Source organism: Neovison vison, chromosome 8 (genome assembly GCF_020171115.1).
Source record: "Neovison vison isolate M4711 chromosome 8, ASM_NN_V1, whole genome shotgun sequence".
Taxonomy (NCBI): Eukaryota; Metazoa; Chordata; class Mammalia; order Carnivora; family Mustelidae; genus Neogale; species Neogale vison.
In genome coordinates this window covers 1525734-1545356 of record NC_058098.1, presented here as the reverse complement: position 1 = coordinate 1545356, position 19623 = coordinate 1525734, and the positions used below count along the sequence as shown (strand labels likewise).

The window sequence follows — 19623 nt, the reverse complement described above, 5'->3', positions numbered from 1 at the left end:
CAGGCTCCCCGCTGAGCAGAGAGCAGGATGCTGGATAATGACCTGAGCCGAAGGCAGAGGCTTCACCCACTGAGCCCCCAGGCGCCCTAGATCGGTGGTTTTAAACAGAGGAATGAACTGTCAGGGATGCAGCCAGAGGGTAAATTGGCGCCAGGTTTCCACGAGAGATGAATGGTCTGTCAAGGAAGCTGGACGATGGGGAGCCCTGCGAGACTCTTGAGCTGACGAACGCGGCTTTGGGAGGATGAGTCCCGCCTCCGCCCGTCCCTAGGGGTCGGGACTGCGGGCGCTGAGCTACCTGCGCAAGGAGCGACCCTGCCACCTGACTCGCTGTTTGTAAACTCAACTCGTTCAGCCACGCCCCTTCCTCCCTCTCTCCCGCCCCTTTAGGGTCAATATCTGCATAACCCCGCCTCTCCAGGCTGTGACTGGCTCTCCGTGGCGTCACTCCTCCGCATGGGCGGGACTCTCGAGGGGCAAAGGGGGGTTGCCACTCCAGCTAAACGATTAGCATAGTCCCGCCTCCCGGCGCGACCCCCGCGCCGGCCGCTGATTGGGTGGGCGGCGGCTGACGCTCTGGCGCCGGGCGCTGCGAGTGGCGAGCGCGGGCTGTCATTCTGCCCGGAGGCCGGCCGCACTTCCGCCTCGGTGTCAGCGGGTCGCAGGCCCGCGGGGCGGGGGCGGGGTGGGCGGCGAGGCTCGGCCGGCGCCGGAGGGAGCGCGGTCCAGGTGAGTGGCCCGGGACCCCCGGGGCCCCGCGTCGGCGGGGTTCGGCGGGCGTCGGGCGGGCGGGAGGCCGGGCGGGGCCGCGGAGGGGGAGGGGAGCCGGGGCCCCGCGCCCACCTCCCGCCGGCCAGGCCGGGACCCGGCCCCGTCCCCGCCCCCCGAGCCCGGCCCGACCCCCGCCGCCCGCCCCGCCGGCCCGCGGCCCCGGGGAAACTTGGGAGGAAAGTTGGCGGCGGGCGGGGGGCGGCGGCGGGGCCCCGCGTCGCCGGGCAACTGCGGCGCCGGAAGCCGGGTGGGCTGCGCGGCGGGGCCCCGGGGGGCGGGCGGGGGCGCGCTCGGGGGTCGCGCGGCGCGCGGAGGGCAGCGGCCCGCGGGGACCCGGCCGCCCGGCGACCACCTGTGGGAGGAGGGCTGCGGCCCGCGGCCGGCTCGGAGGGCGCCCAGGTCCGACGCGGGCTGTGCGGGCGCGGGGAGCCTCGGACCTGCCGAGCGCGCGGGCCGGGCCGCGGGGCTGCTCCGGGGGCCGCGCTCTCGCCCGCGGCTCTCCCCCGGGGGTCCGCCCGGGCGCGGCTGCAGACCCGACCCAACCCGCTCCGCTGCGGCGGCGGCGGCGGCCCCTTTTCCGGGCCGCGCGGGCGCCTCTGCAGACCGGGCCTCGCCCCGCCGGGCCCGCTGCCTGCTGCGGCCTGACCCCTGCGGCCCGGCGGGGGTGCTGGGAGGACCCGGCCCCGAGGCTCCCCGCTGGGCGGCGAGGCGGGGGGCCCTTCCTGACGCGCCTGCGGGCGGCGCTCTCCCGGCCCCCAGCGGCCGCCCCCTCCCGGGAGCGCGTGTCGGTGACCTGCGGGGCCGCTGAGCGGACGCGGGGCCCCCGCCCGCCCCAGCCCGGCGCGCGGTGAGTGCTCGGGACGGCCCGTTCCCGGCCCCCCTGTTCGCGCAGGAGGCGTCAGGGCCAACCCTCGTCCCGCGGTGCCTGGCGCGGTGCTGCCGTCGGGAACTGGGCGGTGCACGGGCGGTTGCGTTTCCCCGGGAGCGGCTTTCCCGGTCGCCGCCCGCGCCCTTGTGTGGACGGACGGCAGCTCCGGACTCCGGCGGCCTGTCCAGGTAGCACTTGCTTTCCGCAGACGGCTGCACCGCGCCCGCTCGGTTTCTGGGGTGCCGCCTCCTTCGCTGCGCTCTTGGGGAGCCCAAGGAGCGGAGAGGTGGGTGACTTACTCCAAGCCCCGGTGCTAGGGGACCGGCAGGGATTCGAACCCAAGCAGGCTGGCTCCAGTGTTTACACCTTAACCCCCTCCCCATGCTGCCTTTTGAAACCCACGTTATTTCCAGTCTCCTCCTCCTGTTTTGTTTTGAAATATTCTGATTGCCTTGCGGTACTCTGTGTCCGTTTGTGCTTCTTCGGGCATATACACCTGACAGATTGTCATTTCTTTTTTTTTTAAGATTTTATTTATTTATTTGACAGACAAATCATTAAGTAGGCAGAGAAGCAGGCAGAGAGAGAGGAAGGGAAGCAGGCTCCCCGCTGAGCAGAGAGCCCGATGTGGGGCTCGATCCCAGGACCCTGAGATCATGACCTGAGCTGAAGGCAGAGGCTTTAACCCACCGAGCCAACCAGGCGCCCCCAGATTGTCATTTCTTGTGAGCACGAGTGTTTATAAAACCGATGTGTTTCTTCTGAAATATTTAATTCATCTGGCTGTCCCAGATTTTGCTGAAATAGTCCCCTTGCCGTCCAACTCTTTGGTCAGCACCGAGGTGACTGGGGGACATTGTGGGGAAGGCCAAGTTAGAGTGGGTTGATGAGGAACACACGCCCAGAAGGTCGAGGCTGTGACCCGCACTCAGCTTTGAGCCCCCACCTGCCGTGGCTGTGAACCGTGTGCTTTGGGCGTTCCTGGTCTCAGGCGCGTTGAGGGGTCAGCCTGGCGCTCTGTGTGACAGTCCATCTCCCGGTACCACCTGACTGTCACCATCAAGTCCCTTAGCTGTGCCCTCTGCCCTCTAGGGAGTACTGGCAAATGAGTCTTTTAAGATTTTATTATTTTCAGTTAATTATAAAAGTGACATTTGTTTTTTTGTTGGGGAACGTTTTGAAACCTGTCATGGACTCCCGTGCTGTCTTCAGACAGGGGGTCAGCTGTCTCTCGCAAACTATTTTAGTATTTCCATGGAAAGCCAGGGCCTCGTCTTTTCCGGGGAATTTGGCTGTGGCGGATACGAGGCAGGTGGGGCTCACATCTTTGAGTGAGAGCTGTGATGCGAGCCCTCCAGGTGGCCGACGTGTTCTGTGGGAGAGTTGGGTCACTCTGAAGGTGGCAGGGGCAGCGGGGAGTGCTCAGGGCCGGAGACATGCGGGTTCTTGGGTGGGGGCGGGGTGACTTCTCTTTCCATGCTCCCAGGGTCTGAAGCTGTAAAACAGGCTACCGTGAGGGACATAATCAGTGTAGACCGTGCCATGGCGGGCGCCCAGCATTGTCACGGGTACTCTGCACATCTTCTCTCCTGGACCGTGGAGCGTTGACGTTGACCGTGATGCACAGACACATGTGGATGCGGGTTAGAAGTGAAGCCAAGGACATCTTTGGTCGGCAGGGCTACATTTTGTTGAAATGAGTTACAGGAAACGCTACAGTTCTGACTACTGAGATGGGGTCGTACAGGACTTGACGCCAACACCCCTGGCCCCGGAAGGACCCTGGGACAGTGGAGGGCCCTGCACACGCAGGGACATCGCCGTTGCGCCAGGCTGGTGCGGGCGGACCCCGGGCTTACTGTCGGGTGTGCGTTGCCTCGTGTTAGGCTTAATTCTGAGCCTGGAGCACGACTCCAGCTTCCTGAGACTGCGGGAGACTTCCGTGTTCGGACCCGGCTGAGTAATAAAAAGTACTTCCGTCCTCAGAGGTAGCATCTTCGGTTCGTGGTTAACGCTTTAAACGCAGCCTCTGCGGGGGTGACTGCTGTGTGTGGCTGCTGGAAGTTCTGCTCTTTCCAAGGGTTTGGTGTTGGAGCGCGTGGCGCTCGGGCTGGGGTCAAGCCCGGACTCAGACATGGTGTGGGGCACGGCCCGTCCTGCAGCTCTCCTTAATGTGGTTGAGAGCCCCGTAGACTGTCTGTGAACTTGATGGTGGTTCCCCTTTTTCTCTGAAGCACACAAAGCAACTTCAGGTTATCTGGCAGGATTTCAAATCACTGTTCTTTCCATCGGATCTTCAGGTCACGCAAATTCGATAACCGTTGTGTGGAGCTAGAACGGGGAAGGGGAAGCAGGCTCTTACAGAAGGCCGTCTGGGGTGCCCGGCTGGCCCTGTCGCCAGAGCCTGTGACTCTTGATCTTCGGATGGTGAGTTCTAAGCCCCACGGCAGGTGTAGAGGTAGCTTAAAAATAAAATATAAAAAAAAAAATCTTTTTTTAAATAGATTTTATTTGAGGGAGAGAGAGTGTGTGCATGAAAGAGAGCTCTGGAGCAGGGGTGAGGGGGAGAGGGAAAAGCGGTCTCCCCCTTGAGCAGGGAGCCAGATGTGAGGCTTGTGACCAGAGTGCAAGGCAGATGCTTAAATGAGTGAACCACCCAGGCGCCCCCCCACCAAACTTAATTAAAAAAATGAAAAGGACTGTCTGAAGAAGCTTGATGTCGGAAGATCCTGGCTGGCTGCGTGTCTCTGCTCGCTTTGTCTTTCTGTCAAGGTAGAGCCAGGAAGGTTGTTTTGAGACACCGGCTGTGGGATCGGTCCTGGCTGAACTGGCTCCCAGACACACAGCCTTGGGGCCTGACTGGGGTGGGGTGGAGGGGAGTGCTCTTCTAGGCCTCGTCCCCCCAAGCCTGATGGTCTGTTCCAGAAGCCCTGGGTCCCTGGGTGCTCAGGATCTGGGGCTGTCCCCAGGCTTGTGGCCTGTCAGCAGTGGGGACCGTCTGGGTGGACAGGCCTGTCTCGCTGCTGAGTTTGTACCTTCACGGAGGGTTATGAGGTGCCCAGAGTAAGGCTTGTTTCAGGCTGGTGCAGGAGTTCTGGGGAGAGGGCGTGACATGCGTGAGAATGGTCTGTAGGGAAGCTGTACTGAGTCCAGGTTCTAGAGAAACCTACGGCAGCCACGGGGCAAGGAGGGCCGTGTGTTTCCTGAACGGACGAGGCTGCTCCGAGGCTGGCGGTGAGGGAAGGCGAGCTGTGTTCCGACTCCTGCTTGGCTGCAAAGCCACTCCTGCTGCCTTGAAACCAGCGGGGACTATGACTCGACGTCCAAACTGGAAACCTGTAGAGTGACAAGAGGCACCGTGAAGAGTAACCGTAGTGACAGGAGCAGCGGGGGCCTCTGGTGACACTGTCCAGCCATGGGGAGGGGGAGGATCCTGTTGGGTCGGGCACTGAGCACCTGTGTTCCAGAGACAGTACCCAGAGGGGGAGCAGGGCAGGCCACAGGGAGTGAGGACGGCAGGAGGGGTCCCCTGTGCTGCGGCCCAGCTCCCTGAGAGGTGCTGTGGCTTCTGTCTCTGTGGTAGCTGGGCTTTGGGCGGAAGGCTGATGCCTGCCAGGGTGGAGGGCTCCTGGGTTAGCGTCACAGGGCTCTTCCGTCGGAAAAACCTGCGCGGTTTTGTAAGAAGCGTGGTTCTAAGGCCCAGCCTCAGCTCTCCGGGATCTGCGCTTCCCGGGACGCGTGTGACGCGTGTGGCCTTCTCCCGTGCTGACGGGCCTGCTGTGGCGGGGGTGGGGAGCGCTCCCTACGGATTCCCCGATTCTCAGCGCCCTGCACCGGGCCCGCTGGCGTGGCGGCTGCGAGCACAGCCTGCAGGCCGTGGTCGAGCCCCCTGTCCAGAGTGTCCGCACGCGTTGTCGCGGGCTGTGGGTCGGAACCGCTTTTTCCCGTGTCACAGAATGACGAGGCGGGTGAAGCCCAGCGCGTGTGCGAAAGAGCGGGCGCGTCCTGGTGCCGGGCTCACGCCGCGACGCACGTGGTGCTTCTGGCGCTCGCTGCTGAACCATCAGCCGCTGGGTTGGGGGGGCCGGGAGCCAGAGGGAGTTGGTCGGTGTGATGGGGTGCTCTGCTCCCGCCTGCTGAGCCCGCGGGGGGTGCGGCTCCCCTGCGGTGGCTGCCGCCGCTCCTGGGGCCCGGCCGGTGTACCCTCCGCCTGCCTTTCAGGGTCCCCTGTTGGCGCGGAGAACAGGACACCATCGGCGATGGGCGCGTAGCGTGAGCGCTGGGCGCCGTTTCTTGCGCGGACCCCTAACAGGTCCCGCAGGCCCGGTGTGATGGCCGCTGACCCGCCCGCGGGCCGGGCGCCAGTGTGGATGCGGGCCTCGCCGCCTCCGGGCCGGGTTGCCGCTTGTCCGCCTGTGCCAGAGCAGAGCTGAGACCCGCTCTCGGAGCGGAGCCTGTGAATCCTGTCCGGTGTCAGGCCGCTGATTGCCATGCTGGTGGCACAGACCCGGGGAAGGCAGAGACGGAGAGCCACACGCGTCAGAACGCACGGCTCCCGGCCCCTTCGTGGAGCGTCACGTGCCCCCGGACGGGGCCACGTTCCCACAGGTCTCGGGAAGCCGTGTCCAGAAGGTCCGCCTCCGCTCCTGCCTGAGGTCACCGAGACCGGTGTGACGGGTGCTGGGGGACGGGGAGTGCCCAGCCCGGTGCTGCTGACCTGGTGACGGAGGCTGCGTGAGTGGAGCAGGTCGTCCGCCGGCCGCGGGAGGACGAGGGCCTGGACTCCGTCGCGGGTGGCAGGGGCACGTTTCCGTGAGGGTTGAGCTGTCCAGGCGGGCTTGGAAATGAGAACAAACGGGCTGGGCCCAGTGTCCTTGCTGTGTCGCATCTAACAGGTGGGTTTGGGGAAGGCTGCTGCCAGGGTCCAGTCGTTGCTTCCGCCCCTCCCTGCTCTGCTGGCCACCTCCTTTCCATGTGCTTCTGTGTGGCCGGAGCACCGGAGCTTTCTGGGGCTGCTGCGTGGTCCATGAGAAGGTCACCCATGGTCTCAGCCCAGTGAGGGCCTGGAGTGCTGTGTCCAGGATGGATGGTGAAGTGGAAGGCATTCAGTCCATTAGCATTACATAAAAGTAAGCCTTCCCTTTGTCAGACAAGGCAGCGGCGGCTCAGGTGCTCACAGGCTACTGCACCAGACCCAGCAGACAAGTGCATCTCTAGCCAGGCTGCAGGTTCTGCACCGTGGCTCTGGAGCCAGTGCAGATTGAGGCTGTTTCCATTCGTTTTTGGTGTGTGTGTGTGTATGTGTTTTAAAGGTTTTGTTTATTTATTTGGCAGAGAGATCACGAGTAGGCAGAGAGGCAGGCAAAGAGAGAGGGGGAAGCGGGCTCCCTGCTAAGCAGGGAGCCCGATGTGGGGCTCGATCCCTGGACCCTGAGATCATGACCTGAGCTGAAAGCAGAGGCTTAACCCACTGAGCCACCCGGGCACCCCTGTTTTTGGTATTTTACAGAAAAAAGAAGCCGGGAACTGTAGCACTTTGAGCATTGGTAGGGTGAGGGTCTTAGGCATCCAAGTGACGGGTAGGTTTCGTGCACCAAGTGGACACTTAAAGACTAAAACATGAGTGACCACAAGGACGGTGTAGCCAAGAAGCCCTGTCTGCCCACAGTGGCATTGCTGTGGGGAGGGGTGAGGTCTCTGGAGACACAGGGACAGGTGGCTCCGTGCCCCTTGCTCCTGCCTCAGGGGCTGCCTGGTGGAGAGAGCCGGCAGGCTGTGGTATACCTCAGGGCTGGCCTTCTCCTTGGGGCATGTTAACACCACCAGGTGACGTTGGTTTCCCTCTTCCTGAGTCCCTTCTTCCATCTCTGACTGTCTCTTGTTCCCACTTGTAGCCGAGCGTGTGGCTCACACTCAGGAGGGACAGTATTTCCCATGGTGGTGCCCGCTGCATCCCCAGTAACATTTTAGTGTCGCAGGAGCATCTCTCCAGGGGTCTGCCGGCCAGGTGGCTCCTGGAGAAGGAGAGGCCCTGCGGGGAGGCGGTGGAGACTTTGGGTTAGCTCTGTCATTAGCCTGAGGCTCCCCGTGTCCTCTGCACTGTGCATGTGCACCGGTTTCCAGAAGCATTCGGCCTTGACCTTAACAGCCACAGGGTAACAAGAGCTTTGCAGACGCTGGTGGAGGTGGCTGCTGCCCGCTCCCCTCTGTTTCCAACGGGCGTGATGGAAGCCGCCAGACCCAGGGCTCATCTTCACGGCGAGACGTTTGATCACGGTGTCGGTCTCCTTACTCGTCAGAGATTTTCTGTTTCTGTGTGAGCTGGTCCGGGTGGTGAGGCTAGTGCTTCTGGGAGTCTGTCCCCTTCAGCGAGAGCACCCGGTGGCCGGCGTGCCGGTGCCTGCGGCGCTCACCGCGGCCCCATCTGCCGGACTCGGTGGCGATGTCCGGTTGTCGCGCGGTCGTCTCCCTCTGTCGGCCTCGCTGCGGTGATCAATTTTGTTGGTCTTATCAGAGGACCAGCTTTTGGTGCATTGGTTTTTCTATTCTCATTCCCTTTTTTCTGCTAATCTTGGTATTGATTCTTTTTCCTTAGATCGTAAAGTTGTTGATTTGAGAGATTTTTCTTATTTTTTGACGTTGGTGTTGCTTCATCGAGTCCCGCCGGCACTGCCTCTGCTGCACCGCCCGGGTTGTGTACGTGGTGTGTGCATTTTCATTTGTTTCTAAGTATTTCCCATTGCTCTTGCGCTTTCTTCTTTGATCTCTTGCTTCAGAGCCCGCCATTGAATCGCCGCACATCTGGGAATATTCCAGTTTTCCTGTTCTTCTTGATTTCTAACTCGTCCCCTTTCAGGGTGACAGGATGCTTTGCCCGAGACTGTCTCGTAAAATCTGTTGAGATGTAGGTTGTGGCCTGACATGCAGCCTCTGCTGGACGCCGTCCCGTGCGTGCTCGGCAAGAACGTGCGCCGCGGGCGCTGCTGGGTGCTGGCCTGTGCGCTCTGTGTGGCCCCCAGCCTGCGGGGCGAGGTCCAGAGCTCTGTGTCCTCGTGTCCCAGCCGTCCGGTTGATGCTTGCCGGTGCATTTTTAAATTATTCAATAGAATTTATATTATTTTGGACAATTGATGTTCACAGTTGATATTGAACTGTAAAAGTACTTTTCGAGTGTTCATATCGCCGTGTCCCTTTCCTTTGTGAAGGTCACACCTAGGTCCCTTGCTTCTTTTCCATAGAGAGGAGAAATAACGCACGGTTCATCTCTTTGGTGAGTTGACCATGAAGGTCAGTGTCTGTGTCCCTTAGCTAGTCCCTCACTCCTGTGTGAGTGGATCTGGTTCTCTAAAGAGCGTGGTACAGCTGGGTTTGCAAGACTGGATGGTGTTTGTTCAAGTGTGCTTGTGTTTGTACAAGTGGTAACAGGACGTTCTGTGTGGAGCCAGGCTCCCGGACGTGCGGACGGCAGCCGGTGCACACGGTGAAGAGAGCCGCGGCTCTTCTCCAGGGGGTAGGCATTTTGTGGGAGACCGGGAGGAATGGTGAGGTCACGGGCTGGTGTCTCCTGGAAGAGTCTGGGAGTGAGGAGTCCGTGCAGCCCGTGGCGGGAGGTCCCCACATGGAGGGGTCAGGACCTCTGCCTCCTTCGTCTGCTCCCTCCGTGAGGCCAGGTCAGCCCCGTGGCATCACTCTAGGGCCTGAGGGCAGTGCAGAAGGACAGCCCGATGACATGAGGCCAGTGACGATGGGCAGTACAGGCTTAGCTTCCTGGGTTTTGTCTGCAGTTAGAAGAGGGGACAGTTGGACAGAAGGAGATAATTTAAAAAAAAAGAAAGAAAGAAAGCCCTTTCCTGAAACACTGTCTTCGTGGATGTCTTCTGAATGCACAGTAAAATCTGCGTGAAGAAGAATTTATGTAGGAAATACTGAATTCTGCCTTCTCGATGCTGTTTCTCGAACAGTTGACTTGCCGTGTACCGTGTACTGCCGTGGAGGTCTGAGTTACAAAGCCTCAGTGTCCCTTAGTTCCATCGCCTTCTTGCTGTGAGGGGTGGGCGTGGCTTTATACATACGGCCCTGTGCTCCCCTCTGCAGGGTGTGTGGGCCAGATTTGGGGGTGGGAGACCCATGTCCAGCACCCCAGACAGCTCAGCCCCTTGGGTGGACGACCACATGCTGCAGGGCCCCAGGTGGTGGCCGGGGCCCCTCTTCTGCGACGAGGTCAGGTGGGCTGGCAGGCGTGTGAAGGGCCTGGGGCTGCCCCACAAAGCCTCCCGGGGCCCCCCAGGCCTGGCACCAAGTGGCCGTCGGTGGATGTTTGTGGAAGTCGTGAGGGAAATCGCCGTTTGGCCTTGATGGTCTGTGGCAGTGGGGAGTTTGGGTGCCCAGGCAAAATGAAGACAGCTCTTTCAGGAATTGCCTCGAGACTGTTAGAATTAATTACTGACCTTGTAAGACTGAGTTGGCCTGCGGGTGCTGTGCGGACCCCATCACTGACCCTGTGCAGTGTGTGGGGTTTGTGGCAGAGGCCTTCCAGGCAGGCTCCGGTCCTCAGCGCTGGCCTGGTTGACAGCCAGCGCTTGTCCTGCCTGACATCTTAGAGGCTCAATTTAAAGATTTCCATACATTTTGATTGATTTACTTTTAATATCAGGAGTTTTATTCTGGGTGAGAAAGCATATAAGAAAGAAAATGCCATGGCTTTTCATGTGCCTTTTATCATGGGAGATTTTCAGTGTGCAGGAAGGCAGTTGGCAGAGCCCAAGGGTCCCCTGTGCGCCCTTCCCGGCTCCATCCCGGCTTCCTCCGGGACTGGCTGGGGCCACCACCCACCTGCCCCGCCCGCTGCTTCCAGGTCACTTGGAGGGAGATCCCGGCCGTAACCTTCCGTCCATGTGGACTTCAGTGTGTGGCTCTAAAGAGGTCTCTTGTGAGTATGCCGTTAGGACACCTGTGCCTTTTTGAAAAGTACCTTATTTGAGGTTTAGCCGAGGTACAACCAAGGACCCATATTTAAGCCGTTCCAGTGTTGACCGACGTGTGCACCCTTGAACCCGTCCCCTCGGTCGGGACCTGGTCCTCCACTCTCTGCCACACGTTCACCCTGGGCAGGGCTGACCGTTCAGCCCAGGGTGTAGCCGGACGTGTAGTTAGTGGGCCGGATGCACTGGGGAGGCCACCCTCCTGCCCTGCTCCGTCCTTTGTGACTTGTTTCTCCGAGAAGTTGGGTCTGCTGCGCAGACGTCCCGAGAGTCTGACTCTTGCTGACTCTCATCAGGCTGGGGCTCAGCGCGTTGCCTTGTGCTCTGTGTTCCTTAGGTTGGTGGTGAGAGCCGGAGGCCGGGCCGTGTCTGGGCTGAGGTTCCGGGGCACAGCGGTGGACGGGTGTGGTGCCCTCCTGTGCCGTGGGCAGGTGGTGCACCCGCTTCGGGTCCCACAGCACTGCTGGTGGGCGGCCTCCAGGCGGCACCGGACACGGCCACCCGTCCATGTTGCACAACTGTGCCCCCCCCCACCCCCCACCCCGCGCCGACTTGCTGGAGTCTGGCTGTCACGCCGCTCCCCCTCTGGCATTCAGCCAGACGGTGGCCCAGAGCCCGCGCCCGAAAGAAGATTGGATGGAGGCTTGGCGCTTCCCGGTCAGCGACTGGTTTCAATGTGTGGGCATCCCCCAGGGTGACCACCTCGTCTCCTTCTGGCGAGCTCAGCTGTGTCTGACGTGTCTCCATCTCCTGCCGTGCGCTGGAGCTTAGGTGGTTCCCTTGTCACCGCAGGAGCCTCTGTGGGCTCGTCCTGAGCCTTGTGGTGGGAGCCTCTGGCGTCTTGCTGCCCAAGACGGATCCTGGTCCTGGAGTCAGCCATTTCTGCCCCAGGGACTCTGGCTCCTTCAAGCGGCTTCCAGAGGGACGGGGCAAGTGGCTGTGTGTCATAGACGGAACAGGTCACGTCAGAGAGGAATTAGAGGAAGTGGTCACTTCCCTAACGTGATAGGCGACAACGTTGAACTGCTGGGCGAGGCTTCATATGGGTGTTTCCAGAAGCTGCCTGGTGCCTGGCTCCACATGGCGGGAAGAACGGGATCTCTGAGGACCTTTCAGGGCAGCTTCATGCTGGCCCGAGCCATAGCGTGGAAGCTCACGTGTGCTCAGGACACGGCCGGAGAGGAGCAGGTGTCACCCAGCACTGTGCCGCCGCTCCAAGGACGGAGGGCGTGTCCCTTCCTAGGGACCGCCTGAGCCTTCGCTGCCCCCAGAACCAGGAGGCGGGCTCTGGGCCCCAACGTCTGTGTGGCTGACACAGTTAGATGTAGACTCAGCCTGTTTTCATAAAAAGGGAAAGGTCTGGGGACAAGGCTGACCTGCTGCTGCTGTTTATAAAATCCTGCTTTTCACAAAGGGATGCGTGAGTTCTGCCAAAATAATTTCGAGAAGGTCTAAGTCGGTTTCAGTTTGTGTCGACAGCAGCTCACTTACACAGCTGCCTTAATTCTCTGTGGTGGAAACTTGGTTTAACGTCGGTGGGACACGGGCTCGGACGTCATTGTGCACTTTCTTGTTTACAGCGACCTTGAGCGGGAGGTTCTGGGGTGTGTTTGAACCCCAGACGTGTGAGCACCTCACCGCAACTGACCTGCCCTTCCGCCTGAGCGGCAGCTTCCCCCGCATCAATCATTGTGTGGTTTTTCTTTTTAAAGAGAGGGAGAGAGCGAGGGAGAGAGCGAGGGGGAGCATGAGGTCGGGCGGGGGGCGCTCTCCAGCAGGCTCCACGCCCAGCGCAACCCAGTGCGGGGCTTGACCTCACCCCGCTGAGACCCCAGCTGAGCGAACACTGAGTCTGGGGCTTAACTGCGCCCCTCGCTGTTTTCTTTTTAAGAATTTGTTACTATTTTAAAATAATGTGGTATCGTTGACACAATGTTACGTTGGTCTCAGGTGTACGACCCAGTGATGCTGAGCTCGCCACAGGTGCGGCTGCCGTCTGTGGCCACAGCCTGCTCTCACAGTGACCCTGGTGACAGCCCCTGTGACTGTTCCCTCCACAGCTGGAAGCTTGACCCTCCCCTCCCCCGTTCCCCCACGCCCCTGGCAGCCGTAGGTCTCTTCTCTGTATTTATAGGTCTTTCCTGCTTTTTGTTTGTTTTCTTGCTTATTCATTTGTCTTTTGGTTCCACATGTAAGTGACGTTGTGCAGTATTAGTCTGTCTCCGACGTATTTCTCATCGCGCGCTCTGGCTTATTCATGTCGTTGCAGGTGGCAAGATTCTGTCCTTTTTGTGGCAGAGTAGCGTTCCCTCTCCCTCTCTCTCTCTCTCTCTCTCTCTCACACACACACGCGCACGCACGCGCACACGCACGCACGCGCACGCACCCCCCGTCTGGGGCCAGTCTCTATCTGTGGACACTCTGTTGCTTCTACGTCTCGGCTGCTGTCCTTATTGTTGCAGTACAGGGTGCATTTATCATGCAGAACTAGTGTTTTTGTTTTTTGGGTAAATACCCAGAATTCCCAGATCACGTGGTCATTCTGGCTTTAGTGTTTGAGGCCTTCCCTCCTGGGCTGCACAGTGGCCGCCCCAGTCTGCTTCCCACCAGCAGGGCACGAGGGTTCCTTTTCCTCCGTGTCCTCGCCAACACTGTTTCTCCTGCTGTTGACCATAGTGTTACTGTTTTCTTACACAACTGTAGATAACGATTCTTAAAAATAATTTCAGGTAATGGTTACTTATTAATCTGTTATTGGCTGATGGATATTTATATTATTAGGAATGTTTCTCTCATATTTTTTGAGATCATGCATTTGTTAGATGATTCGTTTAATTTCTTTGCTTAAATTGTAAATCGAGATTGATTCCAATAATGCCGATTGGGTATTTTTAAAATGTTTCTAAACCATAAAACTTGTGAAAGCGAAGTGTATGGAAATGTGTTTCCCCTTAGATCTCCAGTGCCTGTTGGGTCTTTACCAAAAGGGAAGTTGCCAGCGCACAGTTACTTACACGCTGACGTAGGTCTGGTACAATGACTCCGTAGAAAGGCCGGGACCGGGCGGCAAGGGAGCCCGGCAACCGAAGGATGAACGGCGAGGAGGAGTTCTTCGATGCTGTCACAGGTGAGTGGGGCAGGAAGTGACCCCGAGGCCGTGGTGTCCCGGCCCCAGACTGGGCCTCGGGGGCATGAGAAGGCTCGGTAAAGCCGTGCAGGCGAGAAGTGGGACATGTTCCCCCGCACTGATGCCCACAGAAGCATGCGGGGGGAGGCTCTAGGCCACAGGCCGTAACAAGAAAGGGAAACTGAGTTTGGGGTTTAAGAGTTGCCCTGGAGTGTACACGCTTTTATCGGGATCCCTAAACCAGAGGGCGCGTTTTCTGACGTCGTTTGTATGCACTGATCAGGCCTTGTTGTCTTTGCATCAGAACTCGATCTGATTTAGTTTATCTTTCCTGAGACCGTTGTCAGGACTGGGGCACCTCCTGTCGTCTGTCCACCCGTAGACGACGGCGCGAGCCTGCAGGAACCAGCACGGGGCAAGGCCAATGTGTGCATGTGCGGGGCTGGGCATGGGCAGGGGAGGGCGGGCTGGGCTGGCCCAGCTCACACTGGCTTCGAGTGGCCTCTTCTCCCCACTGGTGGGAAGAAGCCCCGAGCCCCTAAGGGGGCAAGTGTGCAGTGACCGAATGGTCCTAATGCCCCTTCATGCTCAAGCCGGCCATTCCTTCTCATGGTCGACATTTGGAACATCGTGTGTCGTCTGCTGAGGACCGTTATTGGTGGGAAGGGACTGGGAGAAACTCTTGTAGTCCCGTTCCCCCCTCGCTAGGTAGAGGACCATAATGGCAACTGAACTCTTTCTTGGGGTTTTTAGTGGCGGACGGTCAGGTCAGAGGGGCTCCTTCTGCCGGTGACTGCTGTCGCTGTGCCCTCTAGGCTTGCTTGGCCGTGTGCCACCATGTCTGTCTGCTGGCTCTCGGGCTAACCGTCACTCACCAGCTGCAGACCAAGGTCGCAGCAGTTTGGGGGACTGGCAGCCCCCGACTACTGACTACTTCTTTGAAACCCAAGAAGTAGGAGGTGCTGAGCTGCCTGTGGTTTTCAGAGGCCAAATTATTAAGTCCTCCTCCACGATCTCAGGGCTGCGGTACTCCTCGTGGACGTGCTTCTTGGACAGCGTGTTGCTCTGCCCGACCTCCCTCCTCAGTCACCATGTGCAGCTGGTCACCGCGGAGCGCGGCAGTCATCAGGGACTCAGGCCCGTGGGCCACCAGGCCCTTGGGGGGGGTGATGGTGTTTGTAAGCAGGAGAGCGGCCTTGGTGCACCCCTCTCTTCGGGGTCGCATAGGAAGTTCCCTTTGGCCTGGGACCAGTGTAGCCAGATTCCCGAACACGTCTCTGACCTTGGCCTGGAGAGTTTTCTCTAGAGAGGACATGAGCTTTGTGCAGCCGTTTAGAGAAGCTCAGTCTCTGCCTCTGTGCTCCCAGCGTTCATCTGTGCGTCCCTGAGACAGGAGGACAGAGCTGTCCGGGGGACGGCACCTTCTCACCTCAGTCCTTCGGTTCCAAACCAGATAATAGAAAAAAGGCACCGAGTCGCCCAGTGCAGTGACGCAGCCCGAGAGCCGCAGAGGCTGATTGCCTCACTGCGGAGCACTGGTCTGAGTCCGTGGCTGGGAGGAAAAAGTAGGACAAAGTGTCCAAGCCCAGCAGGCACCAGATGAAGGCTGGGGAGGCAGTTATTTCGGCCAAGGATCAGCACCATGGAAGGGGAACGTTTTGTTTTTTTATTTTTATTTTTTAATTTTTAAAATCTTCCTTATTTTTTTTAGAGATTTTATTTATTTGACAGAGATCACAAGCAGGCAAAGAGGCAGGCAGAGGGAAGGGGGAGGCAGGCTCCCTGCAGAGCAGGGAGCCCGATGTGGGGCTTGATCCCAGGACCCTGAGATCATGATCTGAGCCAGAGGCAGAGGCTTAACCCACTGAGCCACCCAGCGCAGAGCGGTACCTGCTGCCGCTGGTGAACCTGTCTGTGGGGAGGAGCCGGGGGGAGGATGTCGGCACTTGCTCAGGGAAGCACAGCGGCAGATTTGTTTACATTTCGGGGCTGGCAGTGCTCCCCCGCCTGGCCTTATGCCCCGGGCCTCGCCTTCATCTGCCAAGTGAGGGGCCAGAGGGAGCTCAGCTCCCGTTGGGTCTCATGCCTTCCCTCCTGTGGTCACGGTCACGGCCGAGCGCGGTGGTCCCGGAGCCCCGTCCCCGGCTGGGTGGACTCTGTCCTGGCAGCTGCAGCCCAGCGCTGGCGAGGCCCATTCGTTGCTCTGGGAGGAGGCCCTCCCAGTGGGCAAGTCCCCAGGAACCCACCGCCGGAGCTCTGTGCTGCGGGGGAGGCTTGCTGGACTCCAACCGCTCTGGCCGTGCTCGGCCTCTTGCTCACGGGCGTGTGTCTGGCGGTGCGTGTGTGTGGCGCACGGTTCCTGGTCCGCAGAGGCTACTGCCGTGGCCTGTGTTCTAGAAGAAGACCTCGTGCAGGGTCAGAGCGTGCTGAGCCTCAAGGTGGGCCCGACTGGAGCGAGGTCAGACTGCTCCCTGCCGGAGGGCCAAACCTCAGGCAGCAGCCCGGCTGAGCTGCTCCTGGGAAAGGCCCCCGAGAGCCGGTGTGCCCGCGTCCTCAGCCTCGGCCTGGGGCTCTGGGGGCAGAGCTCACGGCTACAGCGTGTGTCAGTGCCTCTGGTACTCTGCTGCGGGGCCGGGACTCTTGGAGGTGGACTGGGCGTCTTCCCGGTCCTGTGAGAATGACGATCTGCTTGTCGTGTGCAGGCTTTGATTCTGAGAACTCTGCCGGGGACTTTTCAGAGGCCGATCAGAGGGTTGCTGGAGTGATGCGCGTGGACACTGGCAGGAGCAATGGGATCGGAAAGGTTGGGGAGAGGCCCCCTCGAGAGAACGGAATTCAGAAGCACAGGTATGTTGTCCTGCGTGTGTAACTTAGGCTCTTCCAGGGCGTCCGTGGCTGCCCCCCGCTGTGCTGCAGGGGCCCCCCCTTAGCTCTCTTGAGCCCTGAGCGGGAGGAGCAACCCGGCCTCTGTCACCTGTGCTGGGGCCCCTGGATGGCATCCATGGCAGTGGGAAGGTGGCCTCTGTCCATGCCATGATGACTTGCTTTGTGGCTTGAGGGAGCCCTCCAGCATCAACGCAGACCCCGCTCTGAGCCTTCCACCCCGTGCCTGCTGGATGTGCGCACCGGGGGGACTCAGACGCCTCGCTCACACCTCTATTCGTCCGTCCGCTCGGCAGATGTCAGAGCTCCCCCGGCATGCCCAGAGGGCCTGTCTGAGAGCAGGTCGGGCTCTGCTGATCTGAGCTCTGCCGCCATCCCTCAGCACCCCGGGAGTCTGGTTCACATGTCGGCCTAGTGCCGTGTTCCTTCCCTTGTGCCCTGTCGCCCGGCTCTGAAATGTTGGCCTTGTTCCACGGGCCTGGGTCCCTCAGGACTCCTAGCCCCTCTGTTGTGCTCAGGCGCTGGCCCCACTTCTCCTGTGCCTCGTGGTGCCCCCAACTGCTTCCACACCCTCTCGTCTCCTCTCCGTGCTTTCCACAAGGCGGGTCTGACCCGGCCTCCTCCACCTCGTGGTTGTAATTCTCTGCCGATGTCCATGTGGTCCCGGGTGATGGCTAACAAGGGTCTCAGCTGGGTTAGGGGACTGTAAGGCTACCCTCCTCTTGGGATGAAGCCTTGGCCCTACTCCTCCGGCTCAGGCCCCTGTCCCCTGTCCCATTGTCCCTGGTCCCAGCTGACAGGGGCCTCTCTCGAGCCCTCGGGGACACCCGGGCCTTTCCCACAGCAGAGCTCTGTGTGCTCGGCTCCCTTGGCCACGGCACTCTCCTCCTATGTCTAGTTCTGGCTTTTCCTTCTGACTCTCACAAGGCTCACCTTGGGGCAGGGGGGCCCTTCCTGACCCTGGCACCTTCTGGGGATCCCCCCACACTGTGGCTGCCTGCCAGCGGGTTATCTGCAGTGCATGGGTCCAGCACACCTCCCCCCACATCGGGATTCCTAGTCTGCTCAGCACCCTCTTTCCAGGAGGAGAGAGCATCCCATCCCAGCTCCAGATTCCCAGGAGGGAGACCACCGGGCTTCCCCCAGACGCTGGCGGGAAGAGAGCCCGATGAGGAATGTCGCTCAGGAAAACAGACTCACGTTTGAAAGGGCCTTATGGCAGGCTTCTGGAAAGGTTTTGTTCACTCGGTTCCCTCTTGTGTCCTCATGTCTTGGCCTCTGCCTATGGGCCTGGGGCTGCTCCGGGGTGGGGAAGCGTCCTGTCCCCGACTCTGTGGAGGGCAAGGAAAGTCGTCCGTGCGGCCATGACCGTTTCTCCGGCACGGAGCAGCACCGCAGCTTCTAGTGCAGACGTGTGGTTTCTGATTGGCCGAGAGCGGCTGTCGTGCCGTCGGAGTAAGTACCTGCTTCTCGGTCGCTTCTCTGCAGGACCTCGCTGCCCGCCCCGATGTTCTCCAGAAGTGACTTCAGCGTGTGGAGCATATTAAAGAAATGCATCGGCTTGGTAAGTCCAGATGGATCCATTTTGGGGCTTTAAGCTGAAATGTTTTTAATTCCTGTGAATTTGCGGCACGGCTGGTCGTGGAAGACGCGCTCTGCGTGTTTATAGCGGCACGAGGCAGAGGTAGTAGACTCGGAGAGGGACGGAGACGTAAGGGCAAGGGAGAGAAGAGGCCACGGTGTTCACGGGCAGCGGGAAGACAATCCCGCTGGTCACGTTCTTGGTGCAGGCAGCACCACGGGGGTGCACGTCCAGCCCCAGGACGGGCTGGGAGTTGGCTGGCTTCGGACGCTGGGCTGCCTGACGCACGCCGAGGGCCGGCTGTGGGCACGCGTGCAGGACTCGGGGCTCCGGCCCCCAGCCCCCCCCGCCGGCTGCAGGAAGAGCTCAGCTGCTCTGGGTTTGCGGCGGAAGGCTTGGGTGTCTGGGGTCCGGAGCCACGGGGCTTTTCTTCTCATGGTCTCCGTGACAGTCGGGACGTTCCCTGGGGATGTGAGCTGTGGCCCTTGGGAGAGAAGAGCGCCCCCGCGGGCCGTGGCCGACGTGCACTCCGGTGACTGTCCAGCAGGCGTGTGGCCCTAACCCCTGCGCTGCTCACCGGCATGCTTCTGCGCCTGCTTCTGCCCTCAGTGGGAGGCCTTTTTCCCATCAGAAACCGCACCTTTTCTCCCACTTTGTGTATTTTGAAATAATTTTGGACTTCTAGAAGAGTGCAGAGACGCACTGCTTACCTTCCCACTGCCGCCCGTCATGGCGGCCCGCCACATGGTAGCCAGAGCTCAGAGCGCAGGACGAGGGGTTCCTGTTGGAGCATCACTGCTCGTGGCTCGCGGGACTGGGCTTTCCCAGGCCTCCCCCCGGCTGCCCTCCTGTTGGAGGGGTGCTGTCTTTCTTTCTTTCTTTCCCAAAGATTTCATTTACTCATTTGACAGAAAGAGAGCACACAAGCAGGGGAGAGGCAGGCATAGGGAGAGGGAGAAGCAGACTCCCTGCTGAGCAGAGAGCCCGATGCGGGGCTCCATCCCAGGACCCCGAGATCATGACCTGAGCTGAAGGCAGAGGCTCAACCAACCAAGCCACCCAGGCGCCCCTGAAGTTTTTTATTTTTAGGTAATCTCTGCAGTCCGTACGGGGCTCGAACTCACAGCCCTGAGATCAGAACTTGCGGCTCCTTTGACTAAGCCAGGCCGCCCATATGTCTCTTGTTTTAAAATGGTACATTTGGGATTCTTTTCTTTTAGCATTATTATCTCCCACGTTTTTCATGGTGTGAGCAGATCAGGTCCAGACGGGTGTGTCTGTCTGGAGATAGGTGATGAACTTGACCTTGATCCTGAGGCTTGTTTTCATAAAGTGCCGCCATTACATCCGCATTCCCTGAGGAATCCACCCTGGGGATGGGATGCGTTCAGATTAAAGCGAACGGAACACG

The 19623-nt window shown here is 59.9% G+C and overlaps 1 protein-coding gene across 2 annotated transcripts in view; it reads left to right on the top strand.

The window, feature by feature from the left end:
- Positions 1–679: 679 nt before the first annotated feature.
- The window catches only part of OSBPL2 (oxysterol binding protein like 2), a 35469-nt gene continuing 16525 nt past the window's right edge, over positions 680–19623 (top strand). The window contains exons 1-4 of one of the 2 annotated variants that reach the window (XM_044262716.1): positions 680–729; positions 13576–13747; positions 16450–16594; positions 18119–18194. In XM_044262716.1, the coding sequence (XP_044118651.1) occupies positions 13711–13747; positions 16450–16594; positions 18119–18194 (258 nt within the window). In that variant the 5' untranslated portion in view covers positions 680–729; positions 13576–13710. Of the gene's footprint in view, positions 730–1902; positions 1926–13575; positions 13748–16449; positions 16595–18118; positions 18195–19623 lie in introns of those variants that run through there. The other variant, XM_044262715.1, reaches the window with a different exon arrangement.